Source organism: Mustela nigripes, chromosome 9 (genome assembly GCF_022355385.1).
Source record: "Mustela nigripes isolate SB6536 chromosome 9, MUSNIG.SB6536, whole genome shotgun sequence".
NCBI classification, from domain to species: Eukaryota; Metazoa; Chordata; class Mammalia; order Carnivora; family Mustelidae; genus Mustela; species Mustela nigripes.
In genome coordinates, this window is record NC_081565.1 from 23,223,500 (window position 1) to 23,247,809 (window position 24,310).

At 48.4% G+C, this 24,310-nt stretch overlaps 1 protein-coding gene across 6 annotated transcripts in view; it reads left to right on the forward strand.

Annotated features, from left to right (window-relative positions):
- The window catches only part of EPB41L4B (erythrocyte membrane protein band 4.1 like 4B), a 123,650-nt gene that overhangs the window by 27,775 nt on the left and 71,565 nt on the right, over positions 1-24,310 (forward strand). For all 6 annotated transcript variants that reach the window (XM_059411113.1, XM_059411116.1, XM_059411114.1 and 3 more), the window contains exons 2-6: positions 8,085-8,189; positions 18,094-18,136; positions 18,955-19,033; positions 20,970-21,014; positions 22,849-22,901. In XM_059411113.1, the coding sequence (XP_059267096.1) occupies positions 8,085-8,189; positions 18,094-18,136; positions 18,955-19,033; positions 20,970-21,014; positions 22,849-22,901 (325 nt within the window). The remainder of the gene's footprint in view (positions 1-8,084; positions 8,190-18,093; positions 18,137-18,954; positions 19,034-20,969; positions 21,015-22,848; positions 22,902-24,310) is intronic.

Here is a 24,310-nt window from a genome sequence, read left to right on the forward strand (position 1 = left end):
GCTGAGCAATAGTTAATCAATAATGCACCACACAGTCTGTGTTGTAAATTGATCTCTCCATTACTTGAAGCCAATATGGCGGTATTCTGCAGTGGAATGGTGAGACCTAAAATCTGCCCACGCCGTCCTCGTGCAGCATATTTAAGAGCCCCTTTCCCACCCTGGAAAGGACCCTGGTTCTCAGTGCAGGTGGTCGGTAGGGTCTCTGTTCACTGAGTCATGCACCAAAATAGCAGTCACTTTCTTCCGAGATCGTTCTTACTTCCCTGTTGATTAGAAATTAAGAGCAGTTGTTTTTGTTGCTTCCTCTGATTTCTAGGAGATTGTTAGCCAGGCATGTCAGGAAATTAATATCATTGTGCTCTGTTTTACCAGAATCGAATTTCCAGGAGCTGCCCAGACTGTTGATGTCCCCCTCAGCCCAGTGTCTTGGCTTCTGTGTTAGTTTGTGAGCAAATCATCTGCTGTCCCTTCTGCCACAACTTGCCTGCCCTCCAAACAAATTAGTAATTACCTCCCCACCACGAGATCTGTTTGTGTTGGACTGCGTGGCCTTTTAGCCCAGACCATGCTTGAAGTAGGCTCTCGGTATTTGTGTGTTGAATTGGGCTTAAGAAAAAAAAATTTTTTTTTTTTTTAAGATTTTATTCATTTGAAAGAAGAGAGTGAGTGAGAGAAGCAGAGGGAAAGGGAAAACCTCCCTACTCCTGAGTGCGGAGTCTGACATGGGGCTCGATCCCAGGACCCTGACACATGACCTGAGCTGAAGGCAGCCGTGTAACCCACGGACCCACCCAGGTGCCCCTTAAGAAATATTTCCTGTTTGCAGGACACGTTCTGTGTGCTCAGAGCCACAGAGGCACATGAGTTGAATAGAGAAGCAATGGAGTGAGGTAGAAAGAACTCTATCCTAAAAAAAATCAGAAAGGCTGGATCCTGATTTTAGTTCTACCACTTATAGGCAATATGAACTTGGTCATGTAACCTCTCTGAGGCTCAGTTTTCCTCTCTGCAAAAATGGGGTCTTGGAACGCTGGTAAACCTGAAGCCGTCTTCAATTAGAGGTTGGAATTTATAAGCTGGACAGTCTGGCTTTAAATCCTACAGATGGTGGATATGTTACGAGTCCCCAAGTTTTGCTGAGGGCTGAGATGGTATTTCTCACAAGGAAATTCAAGGTAATAAATTTTTTTTGTAATTTCAGGTATTTATTTGGTAAATTCAGATAGTTGGTAATTTCACATATCCTGGAGTAAACAGTTTCTATTTGTTCTTAATGACTTAGTATATTGATGACAATGGGGACAGAGATGCCTGGGCTGTGTGTGTGTGTGTGTGTGTGTGTCTCCGTGTGTCTGTGTAAAATAGCTAGTTCTACTAAGAATATAGAAAATTATCAAATTATAAAGTTGTCTGGATGGGGGGCCCAGAGCTGGTAACTAATTATGAGATTAGCACTTCGGAGAAACAGTTGAAACAGGCCCTGAGGCAGGCGCCTTCTGGGAACTGCTGGCTACAAGCGACCGGAGACCAGGCGGACTTCGGAGAGCTGGATAAACTCGGGGCCTTTACGAACCTGGAAAGGAAGGGATTGATTTCCAGGGACCAACATGGGTTTATAGAAATCCCCAAAACTGGGACTAGTCTCTGCTTTTCTTCAAAGGGAATTACTAAACTGTTATCGTGGACTCCCTGAACTTTGAGTTTTGTTAAGTATTTGGCAAAAAGCACATCATGTCATTCCTGTGGACAAGTGAGAGAAACGAAGTTTGAAGGAAGGTAATAATAATTCCTTTGTGTGGATAGGGCACAGCAGTTTACTGGACGTGCTCATATGCTTTCTTGTTTTCTTATTTTTTATTTCGTTTTACTTTATTTATTTTTCAATAAGTTCCACACCCGATGTGGGGCTTGAACCCACAACCCTGAGATGAAGAGTTGCACACTCTACCAACCGAGCCAGCCAGGTGCCCCTCTTGCTTTTGCTTATTAATATAATGACTCAGCAAGGTTTATAGGTGGGAGCATCCCATTTTTCAGATGAAGCTGAGACTCATGCGGTTATCTAAGATGACGGTCAAATTACTAGAAAAGTAGTACAACTGGATTCTAACCCAACATGTTTGGCTTCTAAGAGTCTCAGGGCATGACCCCACCAGGGTCACACTGTGTATGTTAATAACTGGGTTGAGGCCACCATCAGATGGCACCTTTGGTACTGTACAGCTCAAGAAGGCATCCCCACTTGCCACCTCCACCCCTCCGCCCTCACTCCCCACCCCTGCCTGCATTACAGTTCCCGCATGTCGTAAAACAGAGATCAGTATCTGATACGTGGGGTAATAGCCCAGGACTCATAATGTCCTTAACAGGCTATGTCATGGGTCAATTTAAATAAGATAACATGTGTCTGAATGGATGTAAAAGCTTGCATTTAGGTTTAGAAATGATCACCACAATTATTTGGGTTATTTTTTAGCCCATATGTAAAAATCCCAAACTTGAGATTGATTTGTGTATGTATAAGGCATAGCCCAGGGTGGTATGGCTTCCAGAACACCAGTGCGTTGGAGCAGACAGGGCGTCTGGAAGGCAAGATGGTAGGTCCAGGGTTCTGCAGACCCCGATCCCAGTTGGTTGTAGAGAACTCCCAGTGGCGATGGGCTGGGAAGATCGGGCTTCCAAAAAGCCAGGGGTTTGGAGACTGTTGTGGGGACTGAGGGTCCCCTTCATCTGTCCTCATCAGCGTGTGTTTGCTGAGCTTCAGAATATCAGATGGTCGAGAAGCGGGGGTGAGCCAGGGAGACATTTCATAATGACCACTGTCGCTTCATCGTGGCTGTGGGGCTTGGCTTGCTGCCAGCGGGGTTGGGACTAGGGACGGACGTAGGAGGTGGGCACCTGGGCAAAGGGATGACACAGGCAACGCCGTTCGGGGGGACCTGCTGCGTATGTTGGGTGGGTGTTGTCGTCGGAGGGTATATTTGACTGGAGCCCAGGGTACATGTGGGGCCTGGGGAGATAAGTGTTGGGCGGGGGAGCCTGCCATCCATCCTCGGATGCACGGATTTTGTGCAGAAGAGGGACTGAGGTGAGGGCTGTGTTGTGTGAACTCCATTCTGGTGAACACGGGGAAGATGGGTTTTAGCAGGGGCGCTCGCTGTGGTGCGGGTACAAGTAGATGTCACTGAGCCGTGATGGGGGAAGGGGAGAGAGAGCCTTTCTGAGGGTGGGTGCAGAGGGCCGTGCCGTCTGGCGGAGGTGGAGCGGATGGACAGAGAGCCTCGTGTGCCTGCAAGGACACGGCTCCTAACTCTTGCACTGCCCGGACATCCTGCTTATCCACGTTAGTTCCCAGCCAGAGCATATCCAGTTACCCGGCCCACAGCGTCTCTCCTCCTTTCTGACCTGGGGGTGCCCGGCGTGGGGTTCAGATGCATTGGCTTCTGTCCTTGTTCAGGACCACAGTTGGCCTGTTACACTGCGCAGGTCAGTCTGCGGTGAGACACTGCTAGTTGCCTCTTATCTAAGAGGGTCAGGATGGTTCCTTTACTGGGGGAGACAGTTAAGACATCAGCTGTCCAGGAGTCCTCCTTACCAGGAGGATGGCCGGGAACCCATAAATACACGGCCCTGGAAGCCCTGACCAGCTGATAGAGAGAGCAGGGTGTCCGTACCGTTCCCTGCTGGCTGGCTGCCCTGCCCGGCCTTCAGCTGGTACCTTTGTACTCTTGATTTGCACAGGGTGTTAATGAACTTGGTGATTTTTTTTTTTTTTTAAAGCTCCTTTCTGATCCGAAGTTGTTGCTCAGAGAGACATACTGACTCAGAACCACTGTTGCGGGTCCTTGTGCGAAGTGATGTGTTGAGGCGGGAGGAGGGAAGCCAGAACCCAAGGGCAGAGCTTCTGCCCTGCCCTGTTCGGGGACAGCCTGCCATATGCGTCTTGAGGTAGAAGCGTCGCTGAATTCCAGAAGAGTGATCCGGACTGAGTTAGGGTTTTACGCTCAGTACAGTCAGCTTCAGAAGGCCGGGGGATGAGAGGTCCTGCTACTGTGGCTCAGGGGTCATGCCATTTTGGGTGCCGTTGCTCCCCAAGGATGACTTATTCATTGACGGCTTCCCGTAGCTCTTGAGTCTTCCAGACTCGGTGACCCCAGTGTACCCCAAGCCCCGGAATAGTGGCTGGTATCCCATGAGGACAATATCTGTTGAATGAATGAGTGGATTCATCACAGCTGAGGAGACGTCAAGGCAGGGAGGCAACAAGGAGCGGCCTCCAGTCTTGTCACGTTAATGGGTCTCTCACTGTAACCACTAGACAGCACTTCACGAGGCAGCCACAAAATCGTGTTTAGGTAAATGGCCTTGGAAGTGCAGCACGGTTCCCTAGGCACTTGTTCCTGGAAGACTTAATGTGAAAAGATTTTAACGAGTGCATCCTCATTTAGGCCTGCCACTGGTGAAGTATCCGTCTGCTGTCCGCACTTTAGCATGGTCCATCCAGAAGATGTGCTCTCGGTGCCAGACCCCATGCCCCCCCGCCCCCCAACCAGCAGAGCCGGCGCGCCAGCCAGGCAGCAAACATGTCTATGGGGCACCTGCCGTGTGCCGGCCGGGGACGTGCTTTGGGATTGGAGGGAAGGGGAGATGAACACAGTTGGTCCCTGCCCTCAGCCTCAGGTCGGAGTAAGACAGGAACAAAGGCGACTGCGGTGTAGGGTGATAAGTGCCTGTGTAATAGGGACACGCGCTTGCTTATGGGAACACAGGAGGGGCACTTGCCACGCTGGGTAGGGGGAGGGGTGGGTAGTGAAGAGGGGCTGTTTGGGCGAAGCCTGAGATGACAGTCTGTGGGCTTCTGGGGGCTGCCCCAGGGGGCGTGTCCGGGCTGGCAGGACAGGGGAGGTACCTGGACCCTTCTCGGTTTTTGAGTAGACACGCTGTGGGCTGGGAGGAGCGAGAGGTGGCGGTGCGTTCAGGGGGTGTGCCCTGGACCCTCCTGGCTTTGTCTGACCTTTCACTCCCTGGGACCTCTGTTTTGAGGCCCCCTCTCTCCCAGCCTTCATAATCTCACCAGATTCTTTTTAGAGCTGGAAAGGGCCACTGGGAATTCTCTCTTCCAGAGGAGGAGACCGAAGAGCGTAAGGGGCAGGGGGGGGGTGAGTGGGGGAAGGTGTTTAGAGGTGAGTCAGTAAACATGGTGCTTCCCGTCCACCAGGCCCTGCTGTGTCTGGCACCTCCGGGTCCAGCTGAGCCAGGATCTGCCGGGACTGCAGCCGGGCTGGTATGGCAGCGGGACCAGTGGACTCTGGAAGGGTCCTTTCCTCGACCTCCCCCTTGAGCTCCTTCTAGATCAGAGCCATTTTAGAAAGATATCAGAAACCTAAGATTTGGAATGACCTAGAGAGAAGCTTGGGCCAGCTGCCCTTGTTTTCCATGTGTGGATCTGTGTGCTTTCAGTTCCTCCTCTGTGCACGTTAGAATGATGTACCTGGATGGTAAGCCCGGAACCAAAATAGGGAGACCCAGGTGGGGGTGGGCGGGATTTGGGGTCAGCTGAGTTCGAGCAACCCTGTCCATTCAGGGCGCTGTGCCTGATTTGTCGCTGAGGGAGACGTCCAGGATGGACATATGGATTTGGGGAAATTGTGAATCGCTTAAGGTCACAGTTAATGCATCTGGGACTAGAGCATAGATCTCTTGCTTCCTGCCAGCCCAGTTCTGTCTGCCACATCCTGCTGCTAAAGCTGGTGCTGACTAGTTCTGTCCCACTAGGAAACCCACTAATGAGGCACTGGTGCCATGGTAATAGGTGTTGTTGGGTAGACCAGTAGTACCGGATAATAAGGGGAAAATACATCTGGAGGAAGAGTGCCAATGTGGTGTTTTTTGTTTTTTGTTTTTTTTAATGTTATTTGTTGTCTAAGAATTACCAAAAGATCAGTGTTAAAGAACATTTGGGAAGAAAATCATCTATAGTTTCTCCATCCCAACATAGCTCTTTGAGGTTTCGCAGGCCATTTTTATCAAGCTGTCCTTATAGCATAGGCAGATTTTTACATAGTTGGAATCACACAGAACTTCTTGTTCCTTTGTGGCCTGTTTACTTAATATCGACATAAGAATTTTCCTGATTCCTGTCTCATCTTTAGATTTATCCTGACAGCCCAGGAGTATTCCCAAGTGTTGAAGGGCCCAGCTCTGTGTCCCTGTGGTTGGAGTTCCGGTTGTTTCTTCTTCCTGCCCCACCCCCACCCTTCCTGCTCCAGTAGATAATGGTACAGAGAACATCCCTGGGCGTGGATCCTTCTGCTCTTGTTGAATTGTTGCCCATAATGAGTGTTTCCAGGAAGGAAGGAGTCCGAAAGTTGTAATCCAGTGCTATAATTTTGAGTTGGGTTGTTTTTTTGTTTTTTGGGGGTTTTTTTGGCTTTTTTTGAGTGCTGTTTTATATAACAGAAATGCAGAAATGCAGACGTACAAATAAAACAAAGGTATAGTTTCACAAGCTACGGGAAGGCAGACACCGTTGTACCAATACCCACGTCAGGAGCTGGGACCCTGTCAGCCAGCGGGAAGTCTGCCGTGGGCTCTTTCCCCAGCACATCCCCTCTGGGCCCCCGAAAGCAACAACTCCCCTGACTCCATTGTAACCACTTCTTGATTCTGTCTTCAAGTCTTAACACCCAAGTGTGTGTCCCTACACATTGCAGTTCCGTTTTGCATTTTTTTTAAAGGTGTCTTTTAAATCTTTTTTAACCTCACGGTGCCCCTCCATCTCTTCTGTTGGTTGAAGAAGCTGCGTGGTTTGTCCCAAGGAGTTTCTAGAATTTCCCACAGGTTGGATCTTGCTGGTTGCAGCCCCATGGAGTTCAGAACATTCCTCTGCATTTCCTGCAGTTGGCTGTTGGATCTAGTGGTTGAATCAGCCCAGGCTTGGTTTGTTGTTGTTGTTGTTTGCCTGCAGAGAGACAAAGGTGAGGAGCAACCATTTTGGGGGAGGGTGTTCTTCATCGGGGGTACGCGATGGAGTTGTCTTCTGTTGTGATGTCAGTAGCCGCTGAGGCTTAGCACCTACCATTCGTTAGAAGTCACAAAACTGTGAAAGTGCAGTTGTTATTCCTTCTTCATTTCGTTGTTGGCGTCCTACTGTAAGAGAAATTCTGCCTCTCTGCTATTTTTAATACCTTTATTGAGGTGGGCATACCATAACTCACCTATCTGAGGTGTATAATTCGGTGGCTTATATATATTCATAGAGTTGTGTGTCTCTGTCCCACACCCAGCATGGGGCTCGGATTCATGACCCCGAGATCAAGAGTCGCATGCTCTGGTGACTTGGCCAGCCAGGCACCTCTGTTTTTGTTGGGATTTTTTGTTGCTTGTGCTTTTGATGTTGTATCTAAGAAGTCATTGCTTAATCCAAGGTCATGAAGATGTGTGCCTCTGTTTTGAGAATTTTATATTTTTAGCTCTTGCGTTTAGGTCTTTGATCCGTTTGGATTTGATGTTTGAATGTCCCATCAATTGCTCTTTGATGACCCAGTGCTGCAGCTAACGGCCAGATCAGGGCCTCATCTCTTCCCTCTGTTTACAAGTTTTTATAATAAGATGTTGGTTCGCTATTCATCCTGTGAAGTTGTTTTTTGGTGTTTTGTTTCGTTTTCATAATGAGTGATTAGATTTAATGATGAGTCTTTATTATAATAAAAATAATTAAATTTCCTTAAAAGATTTTATTTGAGTCAGCGAGAAAGTGAGACAGAGAGAGAGACAGTGAGAGAGAGAACAAGCAGAAGCAGAGGGAGAAACAGACTCTCCCGCTGAGCAGGGAGCCCGATTCAGGACCTCGAACCCAGGACTCTGGGATTGTGACCTGAGCTGAAGGTGGATGCTTAACTGACTGAGCCACCCGGGTGCCCCCCAAAATAATTAAATTTTTTAAAAAGTATGTATACTGGGACGTATACATGTATGCAGTGTAGAGACAAAAGTGGTTTGGGGGTTTGTTTCTTTTTAAAACGTTTTGTTCTTATCCAGCAGTCACATCCCCAATTTTCATCTACCCGATTGTCTTCCAGAAACATGCCAAAGGCCAGGATCTGTTCGATCAGATCGTGTACCACTTGGACCTCGTGGAAACAGATTACTTCGGCCTCCAGTTCCTCGACTCTTCCCAGGTTACTGTAAGTACTCTTTTGATCCATTTCGGAACAGGTTGACTTTCCATGCTAATTGCAGATCCAAAGTTGCTGGAGACTGGTAGAGGGAAACATAGGAGTTAAACCATGACCTTGCTGCCGTAGCGAGCATTGGGGTGGCGGTGATGGCACCCCATGCCACTCCTCCACGTGCTGCCTTGGGATGGCCAATAACCAGGAGAGGAAGAGAGAAAGAAGCATTCCTGTTGTGCAGGGAATGCATTCGGGAAACATTTCCAAGCATAGGGATGCGACTTGGGCAAATCTCTGGAGTTGGTAGAAAGTGGATGACATACCTAGGAATTCTATTAGTGATGTTTTATTTTTAACCAGCACAGAGATGGCAGCGTCATCTGTGGCCTCTTGCCGGGTGGAGGGCGCAGGTGCCGGGCGCGGGTGCCGTGGACACACTGAATGTGATCCCAGCTGGGCATAGTGGGTGCAGACGCCCGCTCGGGGCAGGTCTTGGCACTGCCTGAGAACGAGCTTGCAGGCTCCAGGAGGTTGTGTTAGGTCAGAAGGACTTCCCTTGCTTTGCCTGAGACAGAACCGTCCACGGCGGGGGTGCCAGAGGGAGTGAACCTGATGGGGCTCAGCTCTGCTCTTTTCAAAAGCATGAATGACTTCAGAGTCTCCTGCCCCCATGAAATCTAACATTGGGTTTCAAAGGCAATTTATTTCACAATCAAAACGTGTTTTTTGAGGTGGGTGGGGGGATGGGTAAAATAAAAGGGATTAAGACTGTATGTATCTTGGTTAGCACTGAGAAACGTATGGAATTGTTGAATCGTTATACTGTCTGCCCGAAAGTATTACCACCCTGTATGTTAATTGAGTAAAAAAAAAAAAATATTATGAGGAGTATTTGAGAGGCAGGGCAGGAGGTTGTCGGGGGGGTAGGGAGGGAAAAAATGAAACAAGGTGGGATCGGAAGGGAGACAAACCACAAGAGATTCTTAATCTCAGGAAACAAACTGGGGGTTGCTGGAGGGGAGCGGGGGGAGGGATGGGGTGGCTGCGTGATGGACATTGGGGAGGGTATGTGCTACGGTGAGTGCTGTGAAGTGTGCGAGACTGATGAATCACAGACCTGTACCCCTGAAGCAAATAATACATTATACGTTAATAAGAAAATTTACTGAGTATCAGTTATGCACTGAGCCCTATTTTAAGTACCGTAGATAAAGCAGTGAGCATGTATATGACAGATGGTGGTAAGTGTTCAGAAAAATAAAGCAGAGTAAGGGGAGAGACAGACTGAGTAAGGGGTGGTGCTGTTTTAGACTGTAGGAAAGGGTGGGTTCCCTGATAGGAGATGTCTGAGCATCTGTGGCTAAGCCTTTCTCCCTAAAGACACTTCCTCAGATACTCCCTGGTGGGTCATATGGGACAGTTAAGGCTGAGATTCTCAAAATTGCTGCCTAGAAGTTGGGTCCACCTGAGAATGTCTGTGTGATGCGGAGTCCCAAGACGATGCCACGGAGGCCAGACTTTGTTCATCCTCCGGGCTGCATACCTATTGGGCAGACGCCCGCTCTCTTCCCACCAGACGCCTCTCAGGACTTCTTATCTGCTGACAGCCCATCCCCTTACCTCCGTGACTGTTGCCTCAAGCATTCCAGCTGCCACCTTGAGTTAGTGGTCCGGATTCCTTCTCCATGTCCCAACTGGAGATTCATCCCCGCCCAGTGGGACCCTGCTCAGGGGCACACCAGCCTTCCTCTTTCTGCCTCCTGCCCAGTTCTGCTATCTTCCAGGTTGGGCCATGCGTGCCCTGCCTTCTGACCTCCCAGGTGGTCTCAGCCTTTCTTTTTCACTGGGCAACCTGGGAATTCAAGTTGCCCATCCTTCTAAATACCCTGGACAGTGTTTCCTCGCACTGAAACTTCACTTGGGCAAACCTCGCCCACATTCACTTGGGTCCATCACCACCCGATCGCTCCAAGAGCTGGCATTCTATCCCATTCCATGATAACTTCCTTGGTTCCATCTTTCCAGTTCCTCTGCACCTGGCCTTGGACCTTAACGATCACCTCCTGCCTCGTTCTCCCCTCTCTTGGTCTGGTGGAGCCTCAGCCGTCTCGCCTCCTATGTCCTCACTTGCCTTTTGATGCTCCTGCCCCCGTCACTGTCCCGTTAGCCTCCTCTCCACACACAGGCCCATCTGTCTCCTCTGCTACCTCTCCCAGGCTGGCAGGCGTTGCTGGAGAGTCACGGGCTGTGCCTTCTGGCACCAGCACAGGTCACAGATCACAGATGCAGCAAAGTCAAAGCCTCTGAGCTACTCCTGGAGCTTTGTTAGCCCCTCTTGGACTCGGTTTCCCTGGTTCCCCTTCGGAATCCTGAGCACAGCCCTGCAGTCCAGTTCTTCCTGCAGCGACTCTGTTCGTGCACTTGGGCTCGCTTCTTGCTGAGAAGACTGAAGTCATTTAGGTAAAACCCTCTGCGTTTTCTTACCCTGCACCTCAGAGTTTCTCTTTCTCTCTGCCTCTCCTTTTTACTGTTTGGTTTTACGGAAACGTGCGTGTTCCTCTAGTAGTTACCCCCTAGACCGGCATCGCAGTTCCATTTCCAGTTGCTTCCCGAGTGCCACACTTCGAGTGCTTCTCAATGTCTCCGGTGCCTCCAGCTCTCCCATCGTCTGACACCCGTCAGCTCTCCACTTCCCGGAAACGCTTCTGTGTTCTGCCTTCTGTGTGTCTTCATGCATGTGGTATTTTGGGCTTCAGAAGATTGGACTGTGAGTCTGACCTAGACCTTGTTCCTGGCTCTGCTGTGACTCAACTGGGGGCTTTCGATGAGCCACATTTTCTCCCTTGTCCTCAGTTTTTTTTCATCTGTAAATGGGGTTCCCAGACCTGTTCCTGAGAGCTCCTCCAGTTCTCGTGTTCTAAAGGGGTGGCAGGTGTGTCTGCCCAACATGGCTTCTCGTGTCCTCGTTTCTGCCATTAGAGCCATGTTCCTGCTGTCCTGGTGCCGTGTCCTCCTCTCTAGGTGGCCCCTCTTCAGCCACTCGGATTCCCAGAAAGCCAAGGATGGGACTCTGTTACGAAAGATCGAGCCCTGTGCCTCTGCTCACTGGGCTGCCAGGCGTTCCCGTCGGCCAGCGCCCTAGCTCAGGCTCGGCAGGATCCAGGCGTCCTTCCAAGGCCAGATACCTGCAGACGCTCAGACTCTACAGGCTCTCATGTCTTTCCAGCTTCCAGCTCTGAGCGCGACATGCTTTTCTTCCCCCACAAAGCAAGTGCAGGGTCCTCATCTCCCTGACTTTGAGGGTCCAAGGATGTGCAGTAGATCCCTTCTCATTAGTCTGACTTCCAGGCTGGGCTCCTGACAGGCTCGGTTCTGGTGAGGCCTGCACTCCTCTGTATCCCTGTGCTCGTGGGTTCCCCTCCTCGCATGCCCTTTCTCACCCCGTGTAACCTTCTGGCTGTCCTTCAAGACCGTCTCAAATGACAGCTCTTCCTTCATGCAGCATGTCCGGACGTCCCGGGCTTCTCCTGCTCTCTGGAAACCTTTGAGCTGTTTTGCCTTCTGTAGCAGTTGGCTCCTCTGGCCTGGGGCTCGTTATCTGTGTATATAAACAAACCTTTCTGCTTCAGTCCTGACACTTAAGACTGTTTCTCCCTCGTGACTCTTGTTGACCAGGCATACCACCCATAGCCTCAGTCTTCAGCCCCAGAAGGGACCTTCGCAGCCATTTGTCGATTGTTTCTGTCTTCTTGATGGTGAAATGAAAGCCTCAGGCTCCGGCAGGGCCCTCGGTTGAGTAGCACAGCTCAGACTCAAACCCAGGTTTTACGATCTCATGGCTAAGTGCTCTTCTCAGTACACTAGACTTGCGAGCCTGTTTTCCTAACCGTCAAGTAGAGGCAGTAATGAGTGTGTCGTAGGGGCAGGGACGTTGAGGGGCTCATGAGTTAGGAGGAAGGCTTTTGAAGTCTAACATAGCTGTGGGTCTCCGTTCTAACGAGGCAAGCTGAAGGAGGACCGGAAGTCACCACCGGAGGTGACGCACTTAGGCTAGCTAGGACCTGCAAGGCCACCTTGCCTATGGGAGAAACATTAGCGATTTAGGTGATCCCTCTGGGACTGTTCCGAAGTCATTTATTTTGCGGGCGCCTGGGACATATGAAGCAATTGATGGCCGGTGTAATAGATGGGGGCCAGGCAGGGAACAGTCTGCTTGGCCATTTAGCTTATGGCCTTGAGGGGCTCCCATGAGAAATGGCATCCCCACCCCACCCCTGCATGCAGATCCCAGAGGGCTGGCAGTGGCGGGATTTGGCACAGCTCACTGCATACCCAGCGTCTGTCCCCAGCTCCCTGCAAAGAGCCAAGCCTGGTTACCAGAGTGTGCTGCCCAGCCCTGAAGCAAGGTCAAAGTCTGTTGGCATTGCCTATTTTTAGCAGTTGAGGCTGGGGCCTCCTGTTTTCCTTTTCCGTATCAAGGCAGGCGGCAGCCCATTCTGTAGATCTCACCTTTGCACAGCTCAAAGCAGGGGTAAGGGCTCTATTTTTATAGAGGAGAGCTTTCTTCTGCGGGAGGAGGCTCTGGCCTCCACCCACCCAGCTTTCTTACAGACTGATCAGATAGCTGCTGTTTCCTGAGTTCCCACTCTGGTGAGCTCTGAGCCAGGCATCAACCTAAAGGCATTGCAAATAATTCTTTAAACTTCATCATCTGGAAAACTAGCTATAGAGCAGACCCATTTTATAGACGATGAAGCTGAGGCTCACTAGGAACCTTGTAAAGGTCAAAGTGAGGGACAGAGGCAGGATGCAAAACCTGGTTTCATTCCAAAGGCCAGCCCTTTCCAGTGGGCTCTACTGGTTCCATTATACACGGTAGCATCTCAGCCACACACATCCATGTGCGTGCGCCCGCACGAAGGAAACGGTTAGGCAGTGGCCATTCAGCAGACTTTGCCTTGGAGCTTCTTCGCTGTCTGTCTTTGTGGCACAGAAGTAATCAGGACCCTGTTTGGGCCTGCCGCATTCTGGTGGGGGAGATGCACTACCCACCAGTGGAATACAGGGGTGTGTGTTTTCACTCTGGGAGCCCGGAGGAAGACCGCCTGAATATCCGTGATGAGCTGAGCGAGACATCAGAGGGAAGAGGGGTACAGGGATTTGTGGCACTGGTAATAATAGCCCCACCAAGCAGGAGCCTCCTTCGGGTCATGCAGGTAGAGCACTCTAGATGGCCAGTGTGGCCATTGTAAGCCCCTCCCAACGCGAAAAAGGGACATTTTATTGGTGGCATGCTTTGCAGCAAGGGACCCAGAACAGGTGATTTGGACCTTTGTCTCTAGACTCGTGGGATGTTTTCCTCTGGTTTTTGCAGCCTAGAATTGGGCGGATGGGTAATAAGAGGCCCAGGGCTGCGAGGTGAGGTTGACACAGATTTGGTGGCTGCCGAGAGGGTCAGCGTTGAAGGGATGTTTGCAGCTTTGCTCTAACGATCGCTTGGAGGGCCGTCACACGTGCCCCTTATGCGGACACTGCTGAGCCTTCCAGCTGTCTCAGGTGCGCCTGGAAGGAGGTGTTGTCGGGATGCTATTGCTGTGAGGGACAGGCAAGCCTTCCGCTTCGGTGGCTCGTCACAGTTTCCATGGCCACTGAGCCAATTCTTCAGACCTCGTGTTCGAGCACAGCTCAGTGCCCAGGTGAGGAAACAGTCCCACGGGGCCTGCCCATGGCCACACACTGAGTGGGCGGCAGAGCTGGGACTCGAACTCTCATCTTCTGCCTCCTTCTATTTTAGTCCAGAGGAGTGGGAAACAGCTCAAGAAATGCCACCGGCCTCCCGGCAGCCTGAGTCTGAAGGCTGGCAGAGCGAGGGTTTTCCTGCCCACGTGCAAATATTGATGCTAGCTGGAAAGCTATTGATAGAGGGGTCTCTAAAGTTGATTTAGATGAGTCCCTAAGGAAATCTCGCATAGCTGGTAGATGTGAGGTTATGGGGCTTCCTGTGGATGAGAAGGAGCGATCCCTCCGTGGGTGGGGAAGGCACTCTCTCCAGATCTCTGTGTGTTCACCAGACCGGAAGCTCACCACATCGCCTTTTAAGTTTTTGTGGAGGCTTTGCTACAAGGGCGGGATTGATTAACTCATTGGCATTGGTGAGTGATTCAATCTCCCGGCCCCCACTCTTCCTCCTCCCGGTCCCCAGGGGTCAGAAGTAAGCTTAGTCACAGGTTAGTTCCCCTGGCTACGAGCCCCTATCCTCAGGTGCTTTCTGAAAGTCGCCTCAATTGACATAAACTCAGGTGGGGTTGAAAGGGCTTTGTTACGACTGTCAGGACACCTTTATTGCTCTTACAGTGTAGAAAATTCCAAGGGTTTTAAGAGCTCTGTGCCAGAAACCAAGACCAAATATATATTTCTTATTATAAATCCCATCACACACAGTAAGCGCCAAAAGTGTCCTTTCCCTTCTTTCTCTTTTCATCCCTTGGATGTGATTATCTCTCCACATTCCTTCCAGCTCCGATTTAAACGCGAACTAGACACCCTCTGTAAGCGAAGAAACTCTACAGGTCCTGGGCAGCCAGCGATGAGCCGCGGCACTCACACGTGATGGCGAGGCCTCAGGGGGTGTTCAGGCGGGTTTTAGACCTTTTCGGCCCCCTGAGCTTCTCCTGGCCATCACAGTTCAAGGGCCTCTGTGCAGATTTCGGACAGCTCAGTTCTACAACCAGCCTTCTCCACGTCATGGTTCTAGAATTGATGTACTGTCAGGACAGATGGGCTTTGCCATCTTGATTTACGGAAAGGGTTTTGCCAGATTGACTTGGATGAGATGTTCAGATCAGAAACCACCTTTCTAACACCTGTTAGAGGGTTTGAGTTAAATGTCATGCCCTATGAACTTAGAAATGCCCTCTTCTATCCCCAGTGACTGGTTTCATGGTCTCTTAAGAGGGCTGGAGCCATTCGCCTTGGCCTTTGCCGACAGGCGGTGTGGCTATCTTTAGCTGAACATCTGAGACTGGTCCCACTGCGGCTCAATGCAGGCCTCTGTGCAAGGACAGTGCAAGGATATGATTTACCAAAGGCCACGATGGGCCATAGTGCCCGGGTGTTCATCATGAGGTGGTCTTCTGGGATAGAACACAAGTAATCAGAGTCTGGTCACCTCCTTGTAGCTAAGTAGAAAGTCAGGTCATTTTGAACTGGTTGGATACAAGATAGGTTTTATCATCTCTTATTCTAGGATTATGGCTGGATTTCTTATTGCTTCTGATGCAGGCAAGCAAACCTGATCTGAATCCTCCCGATAGGGCCAAGGAGCTTTTAAAATGAAACTGTTTCTGATGACTTTCCCAATTTAGTGGGCCAAAGACTTCTCACAGGTCTCCATTCTGGTATGTCCTGCTTCGGGCAGGGCCCCGTGGCTGGGCAGGAAGGATGGAGGCCAGCCGCCCCACACGGATCAGGGAGCTCCTTACCCACCATGGCCAGAGGAAGAAGTAGGCTGCTGTCCAGGAGGAGCACTAGCCGTGAACTGTCAGTTAACACCAACCACAGACATCTGGCCAACAAACCCCGAAATTGCTTGAGATTTCACAAAGCATAGACCACGATTTTCAGAAGAGGTTGTGGATGTGTCAAGATCCCCAAGATCGGTAGGCTATGTTCCTGGGTCAGAGGAGGATGTGGGAAGACTTCAGCACTAAATATTTAATGGGCACATGGGAGCCTTTAAAAAATAGTAATGCTCTGAGACTCTGTTTAATGCATCTTGGGTGGGACTTGGGTAGTCGGGACTGCAATGCACAACCAGGGTTGAAATCCATCGCCACGGGAACAACACAGGTCCGACTTGGATCGAGATCATAGTTTGACCGCAGAGGGAGGGAACAGGGGGCTAAACGGGTTCTATTCCAGATAGAAGGGGACTCAAAGGGAAGAAATGGGACAAACCCCTTGAAGCTCTGAGCCTCTGGGTCTAAGATTAGAAGGCTGGTTGTGGGGAGAACTTCCTTTGCATGGTAATAGTACATTCATTTCAAAGTGAGGGGAAGGAGTTTAGTCATCGCCATTGGTGTGACACTTTGGCAGGAAAGTAAATAGACGTTTATCAGGTCTGGATTTGTCCTCCTCCCAGAGGCTAAGGTCCGAGGTTTTCTGCTTGGTTGAGGGCAGCAGTGACACGGCATTCTGACGGGGCAAACTGATCTTCAAAACCTGCCTGCTAAGCAAACCATGGAATGAACAATGAGAGTGACAGTCTGGCTCACGCCTTGAAGATCGTGTTCTCATTAAAAGTAAAAAATTGTGCAGAAAAGAAAAAAAGTAAACCGCACCCACAGCCCCACATCCACGTCTATAAATCCTTCTGGACATATCTTGATAGAAAATAATAATTTTATATCAACGGGATCCTGGGTTTTTTTTTTTCCTTTTCATCAGGTGTTGAGCTGTGGGTCTCTTGCCACGTGGATAAAGAGGCCCACATCCGTTTGAAAGACTGAATAGTGTTTCACCACAAGGACAAGCCATTTTTTTTGGATCCTTTGTCGATAGACATTTAGGTCATTTCCAACTCATGGCTATTAACAGGAGAGCAAGCAGCCTGCGCTTGCCGCTTCCTGCCGCGCGGATCTTCCCTCATCACGTGGTTGCTGAGCCGGAGGGTGGGGATGGCAGAAACCCACGCCCTCCCCTCGCACTGCTCACAGCTGATTGTGTTCTAAGTCATCTGTTATTTGCTCTAGTGTTTCCTCGTTCCCCTCCTCCCACACAGTCTTAATGAGCTCCATGGTGAGGGGTAGAGTACGCCGCACTCCCTCAGTCCCATCCTTCCTCGTGGTTAGAATGTGCGGAGCTGAGATTGCTCCTGACACCGGTCTACAGCCCCTAACCTGCCTCTGGTTCCCAGCAGCCGGGGAGAGACCCCCCGCCTCTGGCTGGGTCATTCCAGATTACCCTCACGGGCACGTTTCAGTGTGTGGCCAGTTCCTCTTTGCCTCCTTTACCAAAAAAAAAAAAAAAAAAAAAAAAAAATTAATCTTGTATTTATTTCTCAAGAATCTAATAGGGGCCTGTGCCTGGCAGGAGACAGGAGAAGAAGGATTAAAAGCACACCGTCCCTGCCCTCCAGGGCTTGGGATCGCTTGGAGGGGCTTCCAGAGTAAGGGTCCTAACTAAGTACTGTTTTCCCTGGGAGTTAAGCTGCTGAGGCTCCTCAGGACAGTGTAGTATCAACCACTTAGACATGATAGAGGAATTTGCATACGAGGGAAATGGTTTTATGACTTGCAGGGGTGGCTGGGACACAAGTGTTCTTTCTGATGAAAATGACGGGAAGTTGAAATGTCCTCGTTGACCAGAGCAAAATTATCTCCAGCAAATAAATCTCTGCCTGTCTTCCCAGCTTCCTTGGGGGTCCTTTTCCAGGCAAAAGAATAAAGGGGTCATGAATTTGGGTTTTCTAATTTTAACATTTACACTGACAGAGCTTCAAGACCCAAGTGTGGTCAGAGGCTCCCGGCAGTGTGGCTGGTAGTCTTTCCTAGGCTGATGGTGACTTGGGAGAAAATGGAGTATATCTTGAGAAATTTAGAAGGAAAAGCCGGTCGACACTCCACTGACCAGAAAGGGCCTCCACGGATCAATTAGTTAAAAGGTTTAAAGTTCTTTTAGGCGCCTCTTTGAAAAGTTAGCGCTCGCTTGAAAAAATGTATTGTACCTAAGCATGGATTTTTTTTTTTTTCTTTTAATACCATCCCACACAGCTTGCTGATCCCCAGGCTGAGAACCCTGATCTGGTCTGATCCCTGGTTTCATGGGTAGAATGACTGAAGTTGGCAGAGGAGGGTAAATGCGGGCTGTGTTGTCCAGCTGATGAACTGTTCCTAAAGAAACCTTTTCTCTCTTTCAGCACTGGCTGGATCATTCCAAACCCATAAAAAAGCAGATGAAAAGTAAGTAAGCAGAATTTAGAGTAAAACTCCTTTGCCAATGTTTTGAGGTATTGTGTTTTCCTCAGGACTTGGGAACGTTTTAAAATAGATTCTGTTTTAAGTGGATGATTTCTCATTTCTTAAGGCTGGCCAAATGTTAGAGTTTAAAATTTGGATAAGGGTTTTTGGTAGATATTAAAAAACAGACTACACTCTCCTTTGAAATCAGGCACCCTTGCCAATGAGAACTGATTAATATGCTCTTCAGAAGCATGACTTTATGCCTATTACATTCATTTGCTAACGAGTGATAAAAGTGGACTCAGAGGATGGGAATGCTGGCATTCTGACAGTCTGGTCCAGCTCCGATTTAACAGGTGTGGCAAGCCCTTGTCTTCAGGGTTGTGTATGCGTGGGTCATTTTAAAACATGTAGTACTTTCCGGTGTCCTCACTGTATTTTTAGGTTACAGAACCCTTGATGTATATGTGTCCCTTTCCTTTAGCCCACTTCGTACTTTGTAAGAAGCTAGTATCCGTTTGGAATATCTTGGCAATTGGGGGAAAGTAAAATGTCAGCACTTAGTAATTCATCTAGACGGTTAGGGTTTTATTCCAGAAGGAGTTACTAGCTGCGCCGTCCTTGTCAACGCGAAAGCACATTTTAGTTTTCCAGACTAGAGGATTGAAAAGAACTCACTAGCATTCCGTGCCCTATTGCGTCCTCCCCGGTGTAAGTGTGAGTGTATGACTAGATTTAACGTGTTTTTCCTTTTGTCCATTCTCTGATCTTCAAAACTGGGGGACAACATCTTCAACCTTCCATCTCCGTGTGTTCAGTTGGACCTTCTTATGCTTTGCACTTTCGAGTTAAATATTACTCTTCGGAACCAAACAACCTTCGTGAAGAGTTTACAAGGTAGGACAACATGCAGGACAAGGTTTCCCTCTTTCCCGTAGCGCTTGCCTTGCAACTTACGGGCTCCCTGTGTTGTGGATCTGCCTCCTCTTCTGTCTGCTGGCTTTCAGTTCTGAGCAAGAGTTGTTTGTACTCTTCCTGTGCTTGTCTCTGTCATCTGTGGAAAATCTGCCCTTTGCTTAATTTGAACTTTTTCTTAACAAATCAGAATTTAAAGATTTTATTTTCTTACCATGTTTCTGTTTTGTTGGGCTGTGCGTAAACTGGTGAGTCGTTCAAGGGCACTTTATTTTCGTCTAGGTACAAAAAGGCTTCCCTTTTGGTAGCCTTACCAAGGGAAAACCAGGTGTTGGAAGAGCATTTCTTAGTCCCAGATTGCCATCTTATTTTTTTAAGGGGCTGCACAGTGTTCCCTCGATTGCTCCAATATCAAAGTTGTTGGATCCCCTTCATGTTATCTTTCAGCCCCGCTGGATTTCTTTTGAGCTGTGCCCGCCTATGCCTGTCTCTTAGACTTCAGAAACAGTGTTGAAGCAAAAGAGACTTTAAAAACATTTTAAGTACAGAATTTCCCTCCACTTACCCTTCTGGCAGCGAGACTCTCTACCCAGCCTTCCGCTGCTTTAGATGTCCCTCTTTGTCATTTGTGTGATTGACGTAGCGGTGACATGTCAGCTCATGGTGGTGGCCATTAGCCTGAAGATGACCCCCCCCAAGGAATACTTTTAAAGACTGCTTGTCCTCATTCTCCACCCTGGAGAGGCCTACTGGCCTTCCGTAGCTAGGTTTTCCTGTAGAAATTGGAAGTTCTGGCCATGTCAGCCCTGTGTTCTCTTTGATGTAAGTACTCAGCTCAGTGGTGGCAAAGCAGCTGTCGGAAGCAGAAACATTCTGGAATGTACTAGAACCTTCAGCTCCCCCATCCTTTGATTTCTGGGTCACCCACATGCTCCTAGATCCATTCCAACAGAGAGTGACCGTCTGCATTGTTTTCCAAGTTCAAACAAATTATTCTCGAGTTCCTCTTCAGGAACATGCTGGCCATCATCAAAGCCGGTGATTCTTAACCAGGGTTGTGTGAATCAGAAACACCTAGGATGCTTTTGAACAAATCAGATTCCTGGGGACCACTCTTGCATGTAAGACTGATTCCATAGGTATGGGGCGGATCGTGGGTAGCTTTGGCTTTTACAAAGCACTATAAGTGGTTCTGATGCCCACATCCTGCTGGTTTAAAAAAAAACCCACTTAGTTAAGCCAAGACACTTAATTTTTTTTTTTTTTTTTTTTACTTAGGTGAACTCCACTTGTGTTATTTGCTGCTTTCCTCTCCCCATTTCTCATTACCCCATAACCCCCTGCAGCCCAGATCCGGGATTTTTGGGGTGTGTGTGTGTGTGTGTGTGGGTGTGTGTGTGTGTACACGAGATTATTTTTGAAAGACAGAGTCTGCAGTTAACCTGCATCAGGAAAAAAGCCTCAAGCAGTTGCTAACTACTGGCAGCTGTAAACTTTCTGATACAAGCAGCTGCACCCTTTCCAGAATGTGCTGGTGGGACTGGCTGAGGGCCACGGCCGGGAACTCCGCCCTGTCTGTCTGATTGGACACGCCGCATGCCTGTGTGTGAGCTCTCCTCTTCTCGAGCACCGCCGGGGCTGCCCAGGCCGTCACTGGACTGTGCTGTGTTCCATGTTCCATCCTCTGAGTATCTTGCAAATCCTATACATGCGCTCACCTGCCTAGCTAGGTTCTGGGAGGCCTTACCTGGAGACTCAAGAGGAGATGCTTCCACCAAAAGTTCTCATTTGATTTGGACTCCTTTTTACAATGCGGAATTGTGGGCTGTGCCGGGGGTGGTATCTGTGATGGGCAGTTGGGGATTGGAAACGGCTGGGAAAGAGGGACCCTCTGTTGACTTTTGTGTATGTTTATCAGGTACCTGTTTGTTTTACAACTCAGGCATGACATTCTTTCAGGAAAGTAAGTATGTTTTTGTTCTCCCTCTTCATGCAGGATAGATCGTAGTATATTTCTAAATCACGGTTGATGTTGTTGTTGTTTTAACTCTTCTACCCTTGTTCCCTTTTCAAAATTCAAAAAAAGTACACCAGGCATTGTAAAGTGAGTCTAATACTTGTATCACTGTCATTGTCATCTTGTTTTAAATGATTACTCTATGGCTTGAAGCATTTCCAAGAGCATTTACTATCTTAAGTGATGTGCATTTGGGAATAATTCTCTCCCTGATCACATCCCTGTCCCATTCATAATGGCTTTGGTCGTATTTGCAAGCAAGATACGTTATTAGTATGTATACACTTACAAGCGTTTGGGCAGTCAGAAGTCTCATTCATCACCATCTGCATTTAAGCAACGAAGCGGGTTATGTTCTGACTCTGATGGGAGGTCTCGACATCTCGCCTCATTTCCTGTTCCCCTCTTAAAAATGGTTTTTCAATACCAGGCCTCTGGCGACAATGATTGGTGAGCGCAAGGGGGTTTGGTACCCATGTGGTTGGTCTCGCCTGCAGCATTCATTTTAAGGATGGGAAATTCCAATGTCCTAGCCCTTACAGTTGTGTCCCTTCTCTACATACATACTGACCATATTCTATTCCACGGAAAATGAAGGCCGTACTGAATCTCTAAAAGGGATCCCTGATGCTCAAAAGAGCCTGTCTTGATTTTGAATACACTCAGAAGGAAATTGGAAAAGTGATGTCCGAATTTGCAGGCTCTGCATCGAACATACGCTATAGAAACCTTGATGGCGATATATACCATGGAACAAGTAGATTGTACAGTGTATACATTTGCCTTTTTCAGTCATGCACTACAAATCTTTGGTGTGTGTATTACGAGTGTGTGTGTATTTCTATCTCTCTCCCTCTCTGCATACTGTGCTCCTCCTAAGAAAGGCCTCTTATCTTTAGTAATTGTCTTCCACTTGGAAAAATATTAATGGCGACATCTTGCATTTTTATGGTACTTTGTAGTTTCCGTGTACTTTGGCCTGATTTACCTGATTTACACAGTGGTGCCTTGGTCCCTAGCACTGCCTCCTTCCAGTTGGGTGGCCTTGAGCAAGACACGTGAACACTCAGTTCCTCATCTCTAAAGTGGGGGGTGGGGGAGCCCTGGGAGCACCCGTCTTTGGGGCTTATAAACTCTGTGCATTGACCGCATTTGGCCATACATGTGAAAGGCTTTGAGAACTATGAAGTGCTGTACCAATGGATGTCATTATTATTTTTCTGACTCAGTTTGTAATTTGAAGTGTGAATGAGATCAGTGATTGGAGGTGTAGTAATTCCCCTCCGTGGGTCTGCCTCCCTTCTACTTACGAGAACGCTTGAGTGTGCCCAGCTGTCCTGGCAATGTTAGATAGTGTGTCTGTCTGCTTATTTTTAACATTATGACCTGGTTTCAAGAAAGACGTAAGACAGCTTGAAAAGGCGCATGTACTAGATCAAGTAAGTTTCAGAATCACAAGGCAAGGGAAGGCTGTTCATTTCATTTCCCATACGTCCCCCATCCTTGCCAAATCCAGTAAAATTGCCCGCAGGGTGGATAGAGACTATACCAGGGTTGGGTGCTTTTGCTAGATGGTGAGACCAACTTTGGAAATAGCGGAAGTCAGCTTGTTTGCATTGTTTAATGTGGGCAGCAAAAATAGAAGCCGCTGGGAAAAATCATTATCTAAATATCACTACCTTTTGAAAAATGACTTTAATGATATTTTGTATGGTTTACGAGTATTAAAGTTCATATACAGAATTAATTTCCCCTCTCTCTCTCTCTTTTTCCCACCAAGATTGAAATGCCCCTATGAAACGGCTGTGGAATTAGCTGCTCTCTGTCTACAAGGTACATTCTTCTTTGGTGGTAATTAGCATTTTAATGTTACGCTCTTGTTTCAGCGATTGATGATCCCGTGTACCAGGCTCAGTTCTCTGCTTTGGGGTATAATTGGATACAGTACGGCCTCCATCTCCAAGTAGCTTGCGGTCCCGTGAGGACATGGCAGAACCACAGAGAGGTAGCATAGTTGCTGCAGGGGGCTTAGGAGGTGAAGGCCCTTCCTGGGGATGAGTGGATGAGGGTGCACAAAGGAATCAAGACACAGAGTAGGGAAGTGCAGAGAGGCATCAGCGGTCGCGTGGTGTCAGAGGGTCGAAGTTTAAGAACCCGGAGAAGTGGACAGACTTGAACCCTGTTTAGACAGCATGACTTTCATGCTGTCAGCAGCAGGGCCCTGAAGGCTCTTAAGAGGGAGGCAGGCCTGGTCGGGTGTGCGTTTAAAAGAGCACACCGTCTGTGATGGGGAGGAAGGACTGGAGCAAGGCCAGGGCTGCGGCTGCCGTAAGAAGGTGTTGCTGTAATAAAAGGAAACTGACCAGGGTAGGGGACACACGCACGCATGCGCACACACACCCCCCAAAAAACATTATTGGTGCAGGAGAAGGACCTGGTCATGAAATCTGTGGCAGGTGATGGGGAACAGTGAATGGTTAGAACAGTTGGCTCCTGTGAAGGGCCTCTTGGCTGAGAGGTGCCAGGGGGATCCCCAGTAGCTTCTTGAGTGTTCACATCTGGCTGCAGCAGAGAGGTCAGGCCAGAAGCATTGACAAGGTGTCATTTGCTTAGAGGTGGGCCATTAGATGGTAGGTTTGCCTGCATGGTTGTCAACGTTGGCTGTTCCATATTAGGCACTGGTGGATTTTAGTTTAAAATGCATAAAAAACCCTTGCTAAGGTCTCCAACATTAATTAAGAGGATACGAACATGTAACTGCACATAAGGAGTTTTATCAGTATATCAGATAGACATATGTTGTGGATTCATTTACCAGTGTGTTTATTGGCTTCTATGGGATAATTAATTATGATGTATTTATGCGTATTACTAATTAATTTTGAATACCATCATAAGATTTGGCTTCCAGCTTTTGTATTTGCCAATTTTTAGAATTGATCTACGTCTTCAAATTATAAAATCAGTACACATCTATGATAGAATATCAGGACAGCAGCACAATAGACATATAGAAGGAAGGAAGGAACCTATCATCCTGCCATCCACAGATAATCAAGAGTGTCTATAAGCCGGGTGCAGTTTTTACAGTGTAATTCTGATAAGTCATATATAATTTTTTGTATGACTTTCTACTTGGTATTTTTAGTGTACATTTTTTGCTGTAAAGATGGTGTTTAATGACTGCAGGATACTCTCCTTACCTGATAATACTATTCCTTAGTCACTTTAATTCTTATTTT